Source organism: Paraphaeosphaeria sporulosa (genome assembly GCF_001642045.1).
Source record: "Paraphaeosphaeria sporulosa strain AP3s5-JAC2a unplaced genomic scaffold CC84scaffold_3, whole genome shotgun sequence".
Taxonomy (NCBI): Eukaryota; Fungi; Ascomycota; class Dothideomycetes; order Pleosporales; family Didymosphaeriaceae; genus Paraphaeosphaeria; species Paraphaeosphaeria sporulosa.
The window spans coordinates 731,337-748,712 of record NW_017253362.1 but is presented as its reverse complement, the minus strand read 5'-3'; the positions used below and the strand labels follow the sequence as shown (position 1 = coordinate 748,712).

The following is a 17,376-nucleotide window of genomic DNA, read 5'->3' as shown; positions in this document are numbered from 1 at the left end:
GGAAGGAACGCCAGGACCGCCTTCTGACATTGCCATGTTGCCTCATGGTTTCGTAACGTTTCGCACACGACACGCCGTCGACGTCATCAAGCATCAGCTTGCAATCAAGTCTCTGGGGCACATTGAGACAACTAAAACGTTCCGAGGCCAAGTTTAGATTCGGCCTAGCTGGACAACCCAGCGAGGTACGAGTACCCGGGTAACTAACAAGCAAAAGACTGATGATTAGACAATGCGAGCTATTGACAATTATAGGTACCTGCGAGCAAATAGTAGGAACATCCTACACACCACAGTATAGGGACCTTGACAAATACGAGCAGAGGTCGTGGCCATGCCCCGTAGTCATGAATGGCCTATCAGGTACCATCAACGCCCCGGGTTTTACAACCCAAAGCCTATGTCAAGGCGAGACAACGAGATTTCTCCTGGACCATAGGTGGTAGAGATGCTAATCGCTGCCTGGAACGTTCCAACGCCAACCTCCCCAGGTGTCCCTACGGGGACCAAACCAACACCGACCTGAGCAACCATAGGACCTTCATCTATGATCCTTGTCCAGATGAGACCACCCTAGAAAACATCAGTATCTGTTCACAGGCAGGTCCGAAATTAAGGCTTACGTCGAGTTCTTCTGCTCCCGCTGTCGCCAGCATGTCGACTTGCACGTTGAAGTTTGTTTCTCTAACAGTGTCCCCCTCTTCAAACTTGATGTCGTTGCTCGCGAAAGCGCCGATAAAAAGCTCTGCCTGTCCATTCTCGGGATAGACGAACTCGAAATTGATGTTGAGCGTGCACGTGACTGGAGCAGGGGTGGTTGTGCTGTTGAAGAAGAAGATGCTAGGATCAACGTCGACGTAAGTGTTAAGCGACTTGCCCGGCTCGATAGGCTGCGCGTGGTAGCTTCCTGCAGGGCAACCACTGCCTTCGAGAACGCTGAAGGAAGTAAGAGTTCCGTTCACCGGAATCGGTGTGGTATCGTCGTTCGAGGAGGTGGCATGCGGAGCGCTTCCTCTTAAGACTTGAATTGCTTGCCCGACGGAGATGAGCAGGGAGAATGTCTTGAAAAGCATGACGAATAACGGCTTCCTAGTGATGAGAGATTGATCGCGCTCAGCTTGATGCTTGGTTCGTGGCCTTGATTACCTCTTTATATTGCGGTGCGCGCCCCAATCTTAACAAACAAAGAGGATTCATGACAACTACGCGAATGCATGTTACCATTTCACACAAAGCGTAAGAACGCGTACGCAAAGGAAAACCCAGTTGAAGTTCCGCGTAATCACGACACCGAGTACAAAGTGATCCGGCCCCAGCCAAGCCCTATACGAAGACCATCTTATATAGAAAGGATTGTACCTACAAGGATCGTGACCAATCAGAAAATGGAAAAAGCCTACACAGTATGTTCACAGTCGGATAATCGCTATCACGATAAAATCATTTTGAGGGTGTTCTTTCTCTCTCAAGATCTATGCAGTCCCTTGAACTCGTCAAGGAAGTCAAGCTAAGCACGTGATAATAGTAAGGATAAGGATGTAAACACTCAAAGGGTCCTGTGTCCTGTCTTGACGTCTTTCCTCGTCGTACAGCTAGAAGCATTAAGCGACAAGCTGCATGCTACATGCGTAGATAGAAGATCGCGACCTACTAATTTGGGCTAGGGTAGGACGCAGGGCGTACCTTTGTTGAGCCAAAAGCCACGCGTCCAACATCATATTATTTCATTTCGAGTTGTTAAAGTAACTTAGCTGGCTCTTAGGATTCATTGCCCAGATATCACACGGCGTGTGATTGTACTCGGCCCTGGATGTTCTCCGACCAGCCCCCCGCCAACTCCATGAAATGCTGCGCAATCACACGCAAAGAGGCCCGAGCGTACCGCGAATTCCTACAGGAAAACAAACACTGTGCAGCTCTATTTTAGCTAGAGCTCCTTAGACTTATCCGCCCTCGTGGTCGACAGAACGTGGACCATTGGCGAATACCCCCTTTGTAATGCAATTGCTTAATGCTTGGATGCGCCAATTGACCGACGTGTCAGCCATGCATGAGCAACTGTACTGCGAGTCCGGTCTTCTGTTTGAATGAAGACAACGTCCCAATGTCAATAGGGATTTAATCAAGAATACGCGTTATCCATTCAATAGGTAGTGGATGTTTCTTAGGAGGGTTTATAACAAAGGCCTCAAGCGCCCTCTCTCAATAACCGTTGGAGTTCCTTCTTATAAATTGCCTTGTCCTCTTTTCCGACCTCCGCCCAGGTCCCTCCTCCCCTCAAGAACATTTCTCCACTTAGTTGTAGCACCTCAACACCCTTGTAAAAATCCCCGTGTACAGCTCCCATGGCCTCCAGCCACAAATGGCAATCGCGATACACCTTCCTTGCAATTCTCTTGGGAGTGGGAGTATCTTTCCTCTGTTTTCTTCCCAGGCCTGCATAGTAACCATAGTAACTCCTGTTGATGAAATATCCCATCGAACAATTGATGAATAGACTGGTCAAACTGGTGACTCCCTTTGCGGCAAGCATAGCGATCGAGTTGTAACCTTGCGATTTGCGGGAACGGGTTGGGGTCCAGCAACGAATCTCGATTGAGCGAATAAGCTTAGCTGTCCGTGGAGAGAGCTTCGCAGCGAAACCGAACAGACCGTCAACATCCGTGAAAACCAGGGGTCGGGCGTACATCATAGGTGCTGCCTCGTCATAGATTTGCTTGCACACCGACAGAATATTGAAACCAAATGTTTTAGGACCAGTCTGCGGTTCCTCGTTTTGCGATTCCGAGTCGTCGTGAGCATTGCTAGGGAGACTGCTTGCCTGACCACGGCCACGACCACGCCCTGTTCCTCGCCTAGTCGCACGTGCGACAAACCCGATGCCAAATTGCACATTTTCGAGTTCTGTCTCATCTAACGAAGGAACATACGCGACCGTCTTCTTATAGGATCGTTGTGTGAAGCTTAACCAAATTCCTTCTCTGTTCCCTTCGTACGAATCCGGTAGCTTGGTCGGGGAAGGCAAGCATTCTTCATAAATGCGGTTTCGCAGCTCTGCCGGTAGAGCCATAAAGGGGAAAATCTTGTGTTTGGGCGGTGGCTTTGTGGTACGCGCTCGCTGTTGTAGTGTTATGTAAGCAGAAATAATCGTGAATTGGTCGCGATGATTTATATACCTTCACGGGCATGGTATACTCCAGTTCCGAGTCATCGTCTGTGTTTTCGGCATCTTCATAATCGTAGTGCACTTCAGCACGCTTTCGTTTCGGGTATCGTGGCTCTGCTGGATTTAAGGATGGCACGCTGCTCTCAGGTCGAGCAGCTGGAACAGGAACAACGTGATTGAAGAGGTTACCGAACATGATTTCTTTTGCAATGATGAGAAACGCGTTTGTGACGCGCTGTCATGTGCGTTTTATAGATCTTTTCTGTTCATTGGCGATGCCCTGGGCGGAGGGTTGCTGCCTGGCTTCCGTACTTGGCGCAGGCAGCAGGAGCGTAGACGACCAATCGCCCAGGGCATCTTGCCACCATTGGTACTTGGTATTAACGTCTCCGCGAAGTATGATCACGACGAGTGAGCTCTGCCGGGTTCTGGCGCCCGATGGGACGAAGGAGTCTCTTGTCTTTTGCATGCCGAGGTGGTGTCGCGCAACTCGTAGTTTACCGTACCATCAACCGCGCTAGCATGGCGTCAGCACTAGAGCAGTTATCCGTCACACTAAGTGACTGCCCAGCTTTCCACATCGACTCTACCTTTGCGGTCCAGAATGATGAAAGAGGAGTCAATAGTCTCCAAAATATGCTTCCAATTGCCAAGGAAATCGCTAGATATTATAAGTAGCACGTACACGCATCTTCCGCGGACCCTGAGAAGTTGATCGAGCTTGCTTTCCACGTCATAATCTTGTACCGATAAATCTTTTCTGGAATCAGCCATCTAGGTAAATAGGCAGGCAATCTGATGCTGTCCTATTACAGATCGTGGCCGTCTCGTATAATCGCGCAATGGTACACCGCAACCTTGCATACGAGAGCGTTCATTGCGCCAACACACGAAACCCCTCAGCAGGAGAACAATGTCTCTTTGCGCTCCAAACGGCCGTACCTCCTCTCAGCATCATAATCAATTCGCAAAGTGTCTCCTCTGCTCATACTGCTAGCGTGGTTACTGATCTATGTTCCAGTTACAGTACGTCCTTGATGTCCCCAAGCAACATGAACGTGCGCCGACTAGTCGTCAAAGTATACCCTGTACTGTATCGGCAAAGCTATTTAATATGTGTCATCGCATGCCCTCGCGCGAATTCCTGGACCACGTCTTCGCTCAGCCTTCCATTTCCTCTTCCTCTACGAAATCTGGACTGGACAAAGTAGTGCAGAATTGGCACCAGCTGCACGAACAGTACGGTCATGTAGTTCGAATATAACCCACTTTCCGGTCTTTCACCAGCACAGACGCGCGGCGGGGCATCTTTAGATCGATTCGAAAGGACCCTGATGTATACGCGCCTCCGGCCGACGGTGCCTCTGATTCTGATCATGCACGCATTCGACGTCTGTTTAGCCACAGGTTCTCCGATCATGCCGTAAAACAACAGGAAGCACTCGCCCAGTCCTATGCTGATACATTCATATTCAAGCTGCGTCAGAAAGTGGCGGATGCTGCGCCATGAGGATTGGGACGACCAAAGGTTTTCAACCTTCCCCAAAAGAAACCGTTACTTGCCAAACTGAAGGAGAGACTGTGATCAGGCATCGTGATAAACGCACGTTGTGCCCCGTACCAATGCGTGAGTATGAGCGGCTGATGTATACATCATATGATACTAGCAAAACCTAGCATCCGAGCGAGCAGTCGAGCAAGTCGACTATGAACATCTGGCGCGATCACTTCAATTCCACCAATTCTCACTCAATAATTACCCTTTCAGGCGCCGCATATGATAGCGAGGAAGATGACCAGGATGAATCTGGTGAGACTGATTTCGGTGAATTGAGCTATGTGGAGATTGACCGCCATAATCTCGTTGTATCGTCATTGAAGATTGGCAGAGCTAATCATATCAGCTCTAGCAAAGGAGAAGACGAGGAAGATATGTATGCCCGCAAAAATTCGACAGCGAAACCAAGCGCCACTGCAAGTAGCAAATCGTCGCAACCCGCGGTCAGCCTCCCTCCCTTGTTGCGGCGCGACCTTCTCCTCCGGCGTTGTATTTGGCACGTTGCGGCTGTACCACGTCCAATATGTTAACAAGAAGAGCAACGCGAGCTTCAAGATCAAGAACAACAAGAAGTTCGAATTAATATAGAGAGGTCGTGAGAAGGGGGAGAGTGAGATCCAGATCAGCTCTGATGCACCGCTCATAAGATCACTTTCAGTAACCACGGTACGACGTTCACCGGCACGTTTAGCTGCAAATATACTGGCAAAGTGACCGTCAAGAGCGCCAAGATGTCTCATGGACATCTCCAGAGAGGCTCAAGCGCGTCGCGCTGGGAGCAGCTCTCAGAAAGTGCTCATGACCGAGAGTCACGTTCTCGCTGGGGAAAGTGGAGTTGGTGAAAAGTGACCTCTGTGCTGTGATATTACCCACTTTGCTGCAGGTGTTCCTCGGAATTCTACGCGGGAGTGGGGAATAAGAATGCTCGATCAAAATAGCAATCGATTCTTTTGTTCTTCCGAAACACAAACGAGCGTGACCTTTCCTCCCCTCTATCCACCCTCACCGCACCCTCATTCCACCATCTCTTTCCCCGTTGCCTTCCCGGAACCCTCTCCAACATTCCCAAACCTACCACTTACACTGAAGCGGATTGCACTGTGTCCCACACTTGCACTTACGAATATCGGTCTTGCACATCCCATACCCACCGGTACTCTTGCAGCACTCTTTGACGCTCTTGCTGCAGGAAAACGCGCTACCGCAGTTGCAGGCGCGGGCGGTAAGCTCGGCGGAGCGGTCGACGAGTGCGGCGTCACTCGAGACAAGGGCGCTTGGGAAGCGGGCGATGATGTCGTTGGTGTTAGCCTCGGGGATGGCGGTGGTGGAGGCCATAGTGGCGAGGAGGAGACTGAAGAAGGTGGTGGTGAAGTGCATCTTGTATTGCTGGTTTGGTTCGAATTTGAAGAGTGAAGTGATGATTTGGCTGTGGCGATGTGGTGAATGATTTTTGGGGATTCCGAAGGGTTTTTATACTCGAGATGCGGATCAGGCGGCTAGAGTGATCTGCTGTTTCTCTAATCGAGTCCCACTGTCCCAGATTCAGCACTTCGGTACTATCAGGAACTCTGTATTCGATTCATTTTACGGATCTGGATGCCCTCGGTTGGCTCACACGGCATACGCTCGGATACACAAGTGATACCACAGCAGACTATTGCGTGTACGAAGGTTCATATTTGGAAGATTGAGGCCCCCATCTGCAGCCTTGGAATATAAGTATGGGGCTAGGACTAGACTCGGGACTGAAAGCGGGCAAATACTGGCAGTCGAATTTACTACATGTCAGGATCTGCCTCGATGAGGAGATCATCAATCGCTCAACTGGATGAGCAACATCCTGATATTATCTAGTAAGCCATACCAACCTGCGCACTAAACTACTGAGCAAACTGTTCGAAGAATAATCGTGGTACAGTCGTGGGATGTTTTGGGCGACCTAGCACCTTTGTGGAAGGGGACAAGCGTAAGCTGACGTAAGGTGTGCCCAGACAGCTAGATTTGCCGAGACTTGGGCCGGTACCCAAAAAGGCAATAGAATTGTATTAAGGTATGCCTTGTATATAAGATGAGGAGTCGCTCGGAGTTCACGGCGTGAGGGCAGCGTGCTTAAGAAAGACCCACTCTTTTGCAGCACGTCCCACCAATCGATTGGCGCAGAAACACTAAGTGGACACACAGATATCAAAGAAACCATTCATTTGTGCTTCACCCGCCTATACTATTCAGAAGCCGCATATTGCGGGATAATTATGATACAAACGCGTTCAGTCGTTCCATCATTCCTTCATGAAAATCGTGACATACTCCCAATCATTTACTCCCTCGCTTCAGTAACATGGAGTCGAAGCGCCTTTTCCTTAGCACAGTGCGGACAGGGGGAGCACAATCACAATTACCCACACGGGCCAAGGTTGAGTGTTACCGGCACCATTGGGGCTAAGAGGCTCTGAGGTCACACCCGGGTAAAGTCCAGACACTGTGACAGAGCTACTAATGCCAGTGACTGTTGAATTCTTGCCCTGGAGCGCGACGGTAGTAGTCATGTGGACCATGCTGATTGTGCCGTCGACTTGGCTCTGTTGCTCCTCATCCCGACGCTTGGGCGGGGCCGCAGTTGGATACGGCGGTGAGTCCAAGGAGAAGAACGTGCCGTCAGTCGATACCGAGGGCTCAAGTGTGGTAGAATCGGGCTTGATGGTAGGGTAGTTTTCAATGTCGGTGATGGTGGATTCTTGCCCAGTGATGGACCAGGAAGTCTCCGAATCGGAAGGCAAAGAAATACCGTTGTCCGAGACTGGAGTCGTGAGTTGAGGCAAGCTTGGGGCGGGGCGGTCGTCCAGCGCTGTCATTGTGAGTGAAGCGGAGGGAAGACCTGGGGCAAGTTCAGGCACGACGGGTGTGATTATGGGGTCCATCATAGATGATGCCGAGGAGCGATCATAGCCTGGAATAGGTGGGTTGGGTATCGGTCCAGTGGCTGACGGTATGACCGGCGTGAATGTAGAGTTGATTACGACGGACCCAGCAGCGCCATCAGTCGACACAGAAGCTGCAGTCGAGGATGTATGCGATAGCATGTTCAGGTAGAGAGTCGACTTGGACTCTGTGACTGACAGCTCCAGCGTGAGTGTAGAGTTGGTCGTTGAGGATGCAGTAACGCTAGAGATTGACAGAGATGCTGCAGACGATTTCGTATGCGATGGCATAGTCAGGTAGAGGGTGGACTCGGAATCTGTACCAGATGACCCAGCAATTCCATCAGTTGACATGGACGCTGCAGCCGACGTTGTCAGTGATGGCATGGTCAGGTAGATAAGAGTCAAATAATTTGTGCCTGAAGAGATAGCCATACCATAAGTCGAGACGGAAATTACAGTCGACGTCGTGCGCGGCACCATGATGTGGTGCAGAGTAGAGTTAGACTCTGTGCCAGAGGAAGACTGTGGGACAACTTCCGGGATGGTGGTGTTCAACCAGATCCCAGAAGCGGCAGGTGATGGATGTAGAGGATTGGTCAGAATCAAGTGAGTGGGACGAAGGGGCCAGAACGGCAGGGCAGAATGAGAGCTCATAGTCTTGAGGACCGTAATTGCTGACTTTAAGGTCACGTGTACTGTTGTGGTCGGCTCTGGGTAATTTTGAATAGGCACAGAGGGCTCAGGGTAACCATGCTCGCCGGTGGCCCTGTCACATTAGATATCCTGTTCATGTTGTTGGAAAGAAACCACATGTGTGGTAGAGACTTACACCGCAGCTGAAGAGCTCACGAGAGGGTTGCTGGCCGAGATGGGAGTCTCGTCGAGAGGAGACGAGGTCAGTTGCTTGCTCATAACAGTCTTGGTGATGAAGAGCATCGACTTGCTTGTGATCATGAAATTTGTCGTCTTCTCATCGTCGCTAGGACTTTTGCTGTTAGCGTGCACTCATAGTCTCCCACTTGGGTTGTACTCACACAGAAGTCGAAGCCCCCGGAAATTTGCTCTCACCTTCATGCACAGTGACGAAGATAGTCTCAGTTAGCTGGACGGTCTTTGTCTCGGGACAGAGGTAGGTGAGACGGGTAGTTGTGCCCTTGATCATCGCATCGTCTGTGCAGAGCTTTGGGATACAGTCGCAGCTATCGAGACAGACCAGACCAGCGGTGCTAGTGGGAGCAGGAGCCATCTCCGCACTACGCCAGAACGACGTCGGGATGTCAGCTGCTGCACATGGCAGGGCAGCTGTGTTAGTCAGCTCGAGTTCTGTGGTATGCGGAGATGAGTGGTGGCTTACCCGCGACCACGCCGAGCACGATGTTGCGAGTGTACATCATGGTCAACAAAGCCGAGTGACTGCTGTTTTGTAAGTAATGTAGAGTCCCCTGGTATGGTTTGCCGTAAGATGATCGACAAGCGCGTTTGAAGGCCAGGCCCAATCCAATGCCAACAAGTACTTGCGTCCATCGCTGAACATTAGGAAAAGAAAAGGAGCAGGGGAAAGGGGGAGAAGCAAAGGCAAACAGGGGATGACTTACACTTGAGAGAATGACTGTGGTGAGGAGTCCGGTCGGAAATTGACAAGAGCACGCAGGTGAAGAGAGAGCTGGGAGAGCGGGGGGAGGGCACGTTTATATCAACAGCGTCGCCAGCAGACGCACTAGCGCGCTCTTAGCGTCGTCATAGCCCATCAATAAAGCGACGGTCGTCGGCCAGTGCGAGAGAGGACGAGCTCTCGTTGCATGGTGAATGGTGATATGTGACAGTGCGGCTAGTTGCCACCTCAAAACAGGCAGTCGCAATAGCAGCTGCCTGGCACTAAAGATTTAATGTCTATCACAGAAAAGCGTGTTAAGCCGGATGCAATCTGAGGTGTTGGATACAGTTTTATCTTCAGCTTATCATTTGTACAGACATACAAATCTCAAAAGAACTAATGGAGAAGTCGACACTGCCAAAGGCCTCACACAGAGATGTGTACAAAAGGCACAGATGATTCGAAGAAGAGGGCAACACATACCCGATCCGATCTAATCCCCATACAACTCCATCAGGTGATTCAGCATCTTCCTCTGCAACTCCAGCAACTCTCCCTTCGTAACCTTCTTCCCGCTCTCGTCGCCTTCATCGCTCCCATCGGAACGCAAGAACTCCGACCTCAACCCAAAGAACGGTACACCCAAGCCTTTAAGATCCTTGAACTGCAACTCCACCATCCTCTGGGCCGCCCTATACACCTTGTTCCCATACATCTCCAGCTCCTCCTTCTCAACCTCAACCGTCCGCAGCGGCGCAATTTTGTCACTCATACCAGGCAAAGACAAAACAGCGAGGTGCGTCTGTTCATTCTCGCGCTTGACGGCCTGTTCCTCGATGAGGCGCTGGCGACCAGACTCCCAGTCTTTGACGTTGCGCGCTTGGTCAGCTATGAGCTTTTGGACGGCCGGCACGAAAGCTGGGTTTTGAGTCGCGATCTTGTTGACGCAGCGGAGGCCGTGCTTCCATTCTGTGATTGTTGCTGGATCGATGGGCGATGGTGTCGTCCGGCTATTGGGAGGTGCTTGGCGGTTGGAGAGGGTGGTCTGTGGGCGGGCGTTGAGACGAGGGTCTTGAGACTGCTCGTACAGAATGCGCGTCTGCGATGGATAATGCGACGCGGGAGTGCCAGTTGACTGGGCGTCGAAAAGACCTTGGGGGTGGATTTGCTGTTCAAACGGCACCGGAGGGGTTGTAGTCTGAGGCAGGCTTGCCAACGTCGCCAGAATCTGCTCGAGATTGAGCTCCGGTGATAAGTTGTTGTCGGCCATCCTGTTCTATAGCTCTTGATGTGTACCCAAGCCGGGGTTGTTCTCAAATAGGATTATCGGGTGTTTTATAAGTGTGGAATGAGCGTTTGGTAGGCAGCATATGCAAACATGGCGCGTCAACCAAGAACATGGACTACGATTCATCCAGGTTCGTAAAACGGTTCTCGTTAGCTTTCTCGAAGCGGTGTAACCGATTCAGGTGCCCGAGTCATCTTGTTACTTTTCCTAGGCGCGTCGAGGAAGCAACGCATCGATCGAGGTAGTTGTCCAATCACGGTCCAACGTAGCGCCGGCGCCCGAATTGCACTAACTTTTGCTGCGTCGTTCGACCTCTCTAAGCCCCCTCTTCCCATTTGTCCTCCCCCAGTACGCTCCTTCTCTTCTCTTTAAGATGTCGAAGTCGCCGAAGGAGTCGACGCGCTTCACAGCGACGGGAGTGTGGGCGCACACGCGGCCCGGCGGCAAGGCAACGACGCTGCAATTCGCAGACCCAGCACCGAAGAACGAGACGCCACAGCAGAAAGTCAAGCGATTGAGAGAGGCAGCAAACCGCGCCAAGTTGGCGCAGGTCACGCGGTGGGACTATGCGTATATGTACGGCAGGATGGCCGCGGATGCGGTACATAGATTTACGGTATACGGCATTATTTTTGCCACGGGTATGGCAGCCCTTCCCTATCTTGGGCAATTGGTTCATAAGGATTGTGTGTGGATGCGAGCAGAAGCTGACAAGTAAAACAGGATGCATTGGTGTCCTCGCTGTCTTCTCGATAGGTGACATGGTCGTCTACAACCGCCGAAAACGCGCAATCTTCTTTGAAGACCAGGAACGCGAACAAGCCAAGATCCTCAGCATTGCCAGAACCGCCGTCGCAGAGGGCCGCGCGACCCCCGCCCAGGCCGCTCTTGTCGAAGGAATCGCAGAAGAGGAACGGTTGATGGATCTCAAGAAGGCGGAGCGGAAGGCTCCCTCAAAGATACTTTGGTGGTTGCACGGCGAATGGAACGAAGACAAGGCGCTGAAGGAGCAGAGGAGGCTTGCTGTTGAGGACTTCCAGAAGAAAGAGATGCAGGCCGCTGGTCAAGGAAGCGTAACGCAAGCGGTGCAGGCAGCGCAGCAAGCACGGTCCGACAACGCACAACCCGCAGTTGGCGGCCCGCTCGACCAGCAAGCCGCGAAGGCGACCGCATTCGCGGAGAACACGGTCAAGGGTGCCAGCAGCGGCTGGTTCGGATGGTTGGGCGGATCGAAGAAGGAATAAACCAAGAGCAGGGAAACAAAAGGACGGTAGTCCGTGTATCATATTGAACTCCCGGCATGTAAAACGCTGTGTCACTACTGTATTGCATCATGGCGTTGGGAAGCTATATTTGGTGTAGATGTCTTGGTTGGGTATGTTGACGTTCGTGTCCATAGTCTGCACCTGCTGCGCGATATCCAAGAACTCCGTAGTAAAGCAAACGATTCTGATCAAATCATGTCCCGTTACTGTTCCGCTGAGACGGGAATGTACGAGCGGCGCTGGCGGGCTCTCTGTGACGGTGTCAGCTTCCATACTTTACAGCTCATTGCACTTGGATGAATGTTTTGGAGCATACATACCTCGGCCCACTGATCAATCCAAGGCCTCACCCCCGCATAGCTCAGCAATCCCATTGTAGCCAGGATGAATATCCAAACGACCGCCTGATCCTTCGCAGAGTCCCTCTCTGCATAAAATCAGCTCTGCTTTCTCGCGTCTCCTCATACGCCACACAGGTCTACGTACGGAAGCAGGTTGTGAACACTTGGTCCTCCTTCACGCCCTGGCAGAACGGATAGCCCAGGCAGAACTGGCGATTGCAGTCGTTGCACGTCTTCTTGGTGGCACGTTCGCGGAGGTTTGGCGATGACTTCTGGGAGGTCGCGGGCGCGTCGAGGGCGACGATGGTGCTATTGCCAGCACATGTGCATTTGCAGAAGGAAGTTGGTGCTGGAGGGTCAGCTTGTTCTCCTAGCACCCTGGGTATATTGCAAGCATACTTTTGGCTAGGGCAAGAGAGAAGAGTGACAGGAACGCGAGCAAAAGGAGCCACGATGCGCGCTTCCGCATGGTCACGATTATCCGTAGCTCATTGACGTCTGTCGTCCAGCGGCGTTCACGATGGTTGCAGCGGCCCTAGCGCCCAGGGTTCTGGGTCCCAGCCGACCGGCGCTAGAGCTTTTGTTCGAATCCTTCTGCCGCTCGCTCACGACACCACATCACAAGCGGGCAGAGGCGCATATCGAGTATTGCTGTCTATGAACACTCGCGCCTGAGTCACCTGTTCTATTGGCGCGTAATATCCCCGCGAGAAAGCGTGCAACCGCAACAACCGCCGCGCCTCGATGCCCGCAACACCAGCGGCTACACCAAAGCCTAAGCAGAGGCCTGGAGCGGCAGCGCCGAGCACACCAACACCCGCCCAGCCTACCCCAGACGACAGGGACAAGACTGTCAGGCTGCACATCACGCCCTTCAATCCCACCCTCCTCAAAGCCTACATCCCGCCCTCGGTGCTGCCCGTCGCGAAAAACATCTCCTACCACACCCTCGAGACGTTCCCCGAGAAAGGCTTCGGCTACGTCGAGCTGCCCGCCATGGAGGCCCAGAAGCTGAAGAAGAAGCTGAATGGGTCTACGCTGAAGGGATCCAAAGTCAGGATCGAGGAAGCGAAGCCGGAGAAGCGCAAAGCCGGCGATGTTGTGGACGTCGAAGCTGAGGAGGCAGAGCGGGCGGCGAAGCGCGCGAAGAAGGAGAAGAAGAGGAAGAGGAAGGAAGACGGCGTGTTGGAGGGCGTGCAGTTACCTGACGAGCGCAAGGTCAAGCGCGGGTGGACCGAGGTTCCGGTGAAGGGCAAGAAGGAGCGGACGGAAAAGAAGGAAAAGAAAGACAAGAAGGAGGAGAAGAGGGAGCGGAAGAAGTCCAAGTACACCAAGGAGCCGGAACTGCTCTTCAAGGCAAAGTTGACGCCCGTCGCGGCCACCGAGGTCGCACACAAGGAGAAGAAAGACAAGAAGAAGAAGGACAAGAAGGACAAATCGAAGCAGGAGGTCGTCGTGCATGAGTTCGAGAAGAATACCAAAACACCCAGCTTCCTCAAAGCTACCGCGATATCCACGGACAAAAAGGGTGCAGTCGATTACGTGAATGACAAGGGATGGGTGGATGAGGAAGGCAACGTGATAGAGCCGGAAACAGCCAAGGCGAAGAACAGAAGAGTGCTGGAGCTCGTCGAATCCAGGCCAGATGCCCCCTCGCCAAAGTCCAAGAAGAAAGCCCCTGCCACACCCCCGCCCAACGGCTCTCCAGCGCCCAAGTCGGCAGGAAAGGACAAGAAGAGAGCCAAGAAGGCGACCCCCCCGTCAGAATCTTCAGAGCCAGAGGATTCATCAGTCGTATCTTCATCGTCCGACTCCGACTTTGATTCCGATTCTGAAGCCTCAGCCGGCGCGTCCGAACCCGCCTCTCCAGCACCCGCATCCACCCCAGCAAAAGCCAAGTCCAGCACCCCCGAGATCGCCATCACGCCCTCTTCCCCTGCCAAGAGGGAAATACACCCGCTCGAAGCCCTTTTCAAGAAGCCCAAACCCGCGCCCCTTCTTACGCCTTCCTCACACCCAACATCCACCCCCGCGAAAGGCCTCGCCCCAATCAACACCTCTTTCTCCTTTTTCGACGGCGAGCCCGACGCAGACGCAGACGTCCACATGGAGAACGGCGACGGCGATCACGCTGCTGTGCCATTCACCCCGCAGACCCAGCGCGACATAGAGTGGCGCGGTCTCCGCAGCGCAGCGCCCACGCCAGACACCGCTGCCATCGGGCGTCGGTTCAGCTTTCCGTGGCGCAGTGGCAGCCAGGAAGCTGACGACGACGATGACGACGACCAAGATGCCGACGTCGAAGCATCCGCGCAGCTGTCGAACAACACTAAGGCTAATGCCACGGCATCACAGCTTGCTGATGTTGCGGAGGAAGACGAGGAGGAGGTTGAAGGGGTCGTTGGTGCAGAGGAGGAGAAGGAGGAGGAGGGCGAGAAGGAGGAGAGCGAGTTTAGAAAGTGGTTCTGGGAGAATCAGGGGAATTTGAACAGGGCGTGGAAGAGGAGGAGGAAGGATGCGGTCAAGACGAAGAGGAGTGTGGAGAACAGGCGGGCGGCTGGGGGTGCGAGGAGGGGCGCGTGAGGAGTAGAATTAACGTTGTAGGTAGTAGTGTGAAAAGGTATTTGGTATTCTGAGAAGTTTAAGTCGTGTGCGGAATCTCAAACAGAACGAGAACGAGAAAACTTCGTCTAGGACATGTCAAAATCAAACAAAGGAGATGGGAACAACTCCTGCTCAACCTCCGCTCTCGCCTGCAGAATTTTCTCTCTCAACTCATGTGCCAGCTCCACAGCTGGGGTCTCGCGTCGGGCTGTTGCAAATTTGATGGCTCTCTCAAACTGTTTCTCTCCAAAATGCGAGACGAGGTCCGCCCCAGACCTCACCAGAAGCAACATCATATCCAATCGGCCGTATTCAGTAGCCGCTTCGAAAGCAGTTCTGCCATGAATTCTTGCCCGGGGTGCGTTTACCTGGGCCCCTTGCTCAATCAAGTACTCTGCGATTGGGGTAAATCCAGCCTTGGCTGCGAGCTGCAATGCTGTGAAGCCTGCCAGGGGTGCAGGAGGGACGTTGACATCCGCGCCTTTTCCGACCAAGTAGGGGATCATGTCCGTACGCCCAAGCTCTACGGCTGACTGGAGTGCTGTTCGCTTGCTTGTGCTAGTTGGTGGTTTGTTGAGATCCGCTCCATACTCTAGCAGTAGGTCGATGTAAGGTTTCGAGTTGAACAACACTGCACTGCCGAGTGGGGTATACCGGCAGGTCAGGTTCTCCTTGTCGAACATTTCTCTACACATATCCAAGCAGATTACTTCGGGATCGCATCCTGCATCAAGAACCGCACGCACTATATCCAAAGCATTTCCCCGCTGTGAGCCTACTACCATGGCGACGCCTAACATGTTACACAACGCCCACAGCTCATAGCGAGAATGAAGTCCCGAACAACCGTAATGCTCGCGCCACGGAAAGTCCTTCCCATTTGGATAAATCTGTTCGTCTCGTGAAACTCGTAACGCTGTAGGTCGTCTTGGAGGTAGCCTCTGAAGATGAGCATGTGGTGCCAGATAGCGAACGAGCTTAACATTGTACCCTTCAAGCGCGTCCACAAGGGCAACTGACAAATGGTTCGATTTGGACTTCCCGGTACGTCTTTCCTTTGCTTGAAGGATAGCTTCTATCGAGTTCCAATCTTCCAAAGATCCTAACTTCAGTATCGCTCTGGCATCGCAGGGCTCAGCGCCGTGGTCCAAGAGCTGCTGGATCAAGGCTCGGTCCTGTATTGCTGCGGCTGCTTCAAGGGCGCTGATATGGTCTCTTGTCCGAGGCGGGCAAGTTGTGCCAATGTTGATGTCGACGTTTAAAGGCACTCCGTTATCTAGGAGGAAACGGATGATGGAAGTATTGCGTTGTCGGATAGCTAATGCGATAGGAGCTTCCAATGGGATGGAGTTTTCAGGGTCACCAAGAATAGTAGACGCAGCAGACATTGGTGAGTCGGTTCCTATACCACTTTGTACTAGAACCTGGACCATAGCCAAATCCTCCAATTGGACTGCTTTCAAGAGGAGATCTCCACCGCTCTTGATATGTTGGGTGTCGATTCAGTCTAAGACATATAGGAGGATTTCCCGATCGCGACATTCCATTGCTAATAGGACGACATCGAGTATAGAGCACAAAGACTCATCGATTTTCTCGAGAAGCAGTGTAATCATATCCTTATCGTGTGATTGGAACGCACAGTGAAATAATTCCACAGTCGGAGCGGCTCCATTGTTGAAAAGCGCAACGCATATATCCCTATGCCCATTGCGTCCTGCTTCTACCATTGCGTCCGCAAAAGCACAAGCCTGGTAAACGTCAAAATTTCCATGGCCACGTTCTCGAAGAACACTGTCAGAGCTCTTCAGGATAAGTTCGCCGTCTTCGGGTTTCAGAAATGTTTGTAGTAAAGCGTGGTCCCCGATCCGAGAAGCAGCAACGATGTGCGCGAGTCTCGCGAGACCATTGTTTTCAGCTGCAGGTCGCTCATCAAATAAATACAAAGCTTCCGGATAACGCTCAAGTATAGCTGTGGCGTAAGGTGTTGTCCAGCCAAACTGTGGAACTCTTCCGGTCTGAAATATGGGATCCATACAATTTTCGCCACGTAAAGGAATAAGTTCGAAAGCCGAAGCACCTGCATCTAATAACTTCTTTATCACATCTAAACAAGCCCAGCCAACAGCCTCATTGAGGCACGATGCCGTTGCCCGAGCCCCCGCTGTTATGAGATAGTTGATGACAGACGTGAATTTCCTGGCCGTCGCAACGTTCAAAGCGCGCTCCATGGATATTTGTACGTCCACACGAGGCCACGAAAGACAGCCCCTTTGTATGTGTCGTTGAATAATTACATGGATTGTCCAGAGTGCGTCTTCTTCGGACAAATTACGAATAACATTAGCGAGCTCGTGTAACAATGACTTGGCATATCCTCATCGGATTGACGTAACCCACCAAGTAGCAGCTCTGAACAGCCGGGGTTGGGGCCTGGGGCGGCGTGTGGACCATAACCTGGACTACACGACCTGAGCCAAAATCTGGAAGCCACAGCGTAAACCCCAACTGAAAAGCCAAACCCTCAACATCACCGCCTGGACACCACAACCTGGACACCACAACCTGGACACCACAACCTGGACACCACAACCTGGACACCACAACCTGGACACCACAACCTGGACACCACAACCTGG

The 17,376-nt window shown here is 52.3% G+C and overlaps 7 protein-coding genes across 7 annotated transcripts; 2 read left to right on the top strand and 5 right to left on the bottom strand.

Annotated features, from left to right (window-relative positions):
• Positions 1–362: 362 nt before the first annotated feature.
• Positions 363–1,244, bottom strand: CC84DRAFT_1257000 (uncharacterized protein). Its single transcript, XM_018184687.1, has 2 exons — positions 624–1,244; positions 363–573 (listed from the first exon to the last, which is right to left on the bottom strand). The coding sequence occupies exons 1-2, from the start codon at positions 1,071–1,073 to the stop codon at positions 385–387; spliced, it is 639 nt and encodes a 212-aa protein (XP_018038434.1). The 5' UTR covers positions 1,074–1,244; the 3' UTR covers positions 363–384.
• Positions 1,245–2,130: 886 nt separating this feature from the next.
• CC84DRAFT_1203551 (uncharacterized protein) lies at positions 2,131–3,633 on the bottom strand. Its single transcript, XM_018181839.1, has 2 exons — positions 3,177–3,633; positions 2,131–3,118 (listed from the first exon to the last, which is right to left on the bottom strand). Exons 1-2 carry the CDS (start codon positions 3,360–3,362, stop codon positions 2,189–2,191), a joined length of 1,116 nt encoding a protein of 371 aa, XP_018038433.1. The 5' UTR covers positions 3,363–3,633; the 3' UTR covers positions 2,131–2,188.
• Positions 3,634–5,795: 2,162 nt separating this feature from the next.
• On the bottom strand, positions 5,796–6,142 carry CC84DRAFT_1203549 (uncharacterized protein; the record flags this gene model as incomplete). Its single annotated transcript, XM_018181838.1, has 1 exon — positions 5,796–6,142. Exon 1 carries the CDS (start codon positions 6,099–6,101, stop codon positions 5,796–5,798), a length of 306 nt encoding a protein of 101 aa, XP_018038432.1. The 5' UTR covers positions 6,102–6,142.
• Positions 6,143–9,591: 3,449 nt separating this feature from the next.
• On the bottom strand, positions 9,592–10,736 carry CC84DRAFT_1162079 (uncharacterized protein). The gene has a single exon (XM_018177900.1). The coding sequence runs from the start codon at positions 10,507–10,509 to the stop codon at positions 9,733–9,735; it is 777 nt and encodes a 258-aa protein (XP_018038431.1). The 5' UTR covers positions 10,510–10,736; the 3' UTR covers positions 9,592–9,732.
• A 115-nt stretch (positions 10,737–10,851) lies between these two features.
• On the top strand, positions 10,852–12,037 carry CC84DRAFT_1114267 (uncharacterized protein). The gene is made up of 2 exons (XM_018175391.1): positions 10,852–11,168; positions 11,251–12,037. Exons 1-2 carry the CDS (start codon positions 10,901–10,903, stop codon positions 11,769–11,771), a joined length of 789 nt encoding a protein of 262 aa, XP_018038430.1. The 5' UTR covers positions 10,852–10,900; the 3' UTR covers positions 11,772–12,037.
• Positions 11,884–12,648, bottom strand: CC84DRAFT_536421 (uncharacterized protein). The gene is made up of 4 exons (XM_018186656.1): positions 12,533–12,648; positions 12,279–12,482; positions 12,113–12,219; positions 11,884–12,043 (listed from the first exon to the last, which is right to left on the bottom strand). Exons 1-4 carry the CDS (start codon positions 12,600–12,602, stop codon positions 11,996–11,998), a joined length of 429 nt encoding a protein of 142 aa, XP_018038429.1. The 5' UTR covers positions 12,603–12,648; the 3' UTR covers positions 11,884–11,995.
• A 91-nt stretch (positions 12,649–12,739) lies between these two features.
• On the top strand, positions 12,740–14,852 carry CC84DRAFT_1162077 (uncharacterized protein). The gene has a single exon (XM_018177899.1). The coding sequence runs from the start codon at positions 12,878–12,880 to the stop codon at positions 14,714–14,716; it is 1,839 nt and encodes a 612-aa protein (XP_018038428.1). The 5' UTR covers positions 12,740–12,877; the 3' UTR covers positions 14,717–14,852.
• The last annotated feature ends 2,524 nt before the right edge of the window (positions 14,853–17,376 follow it).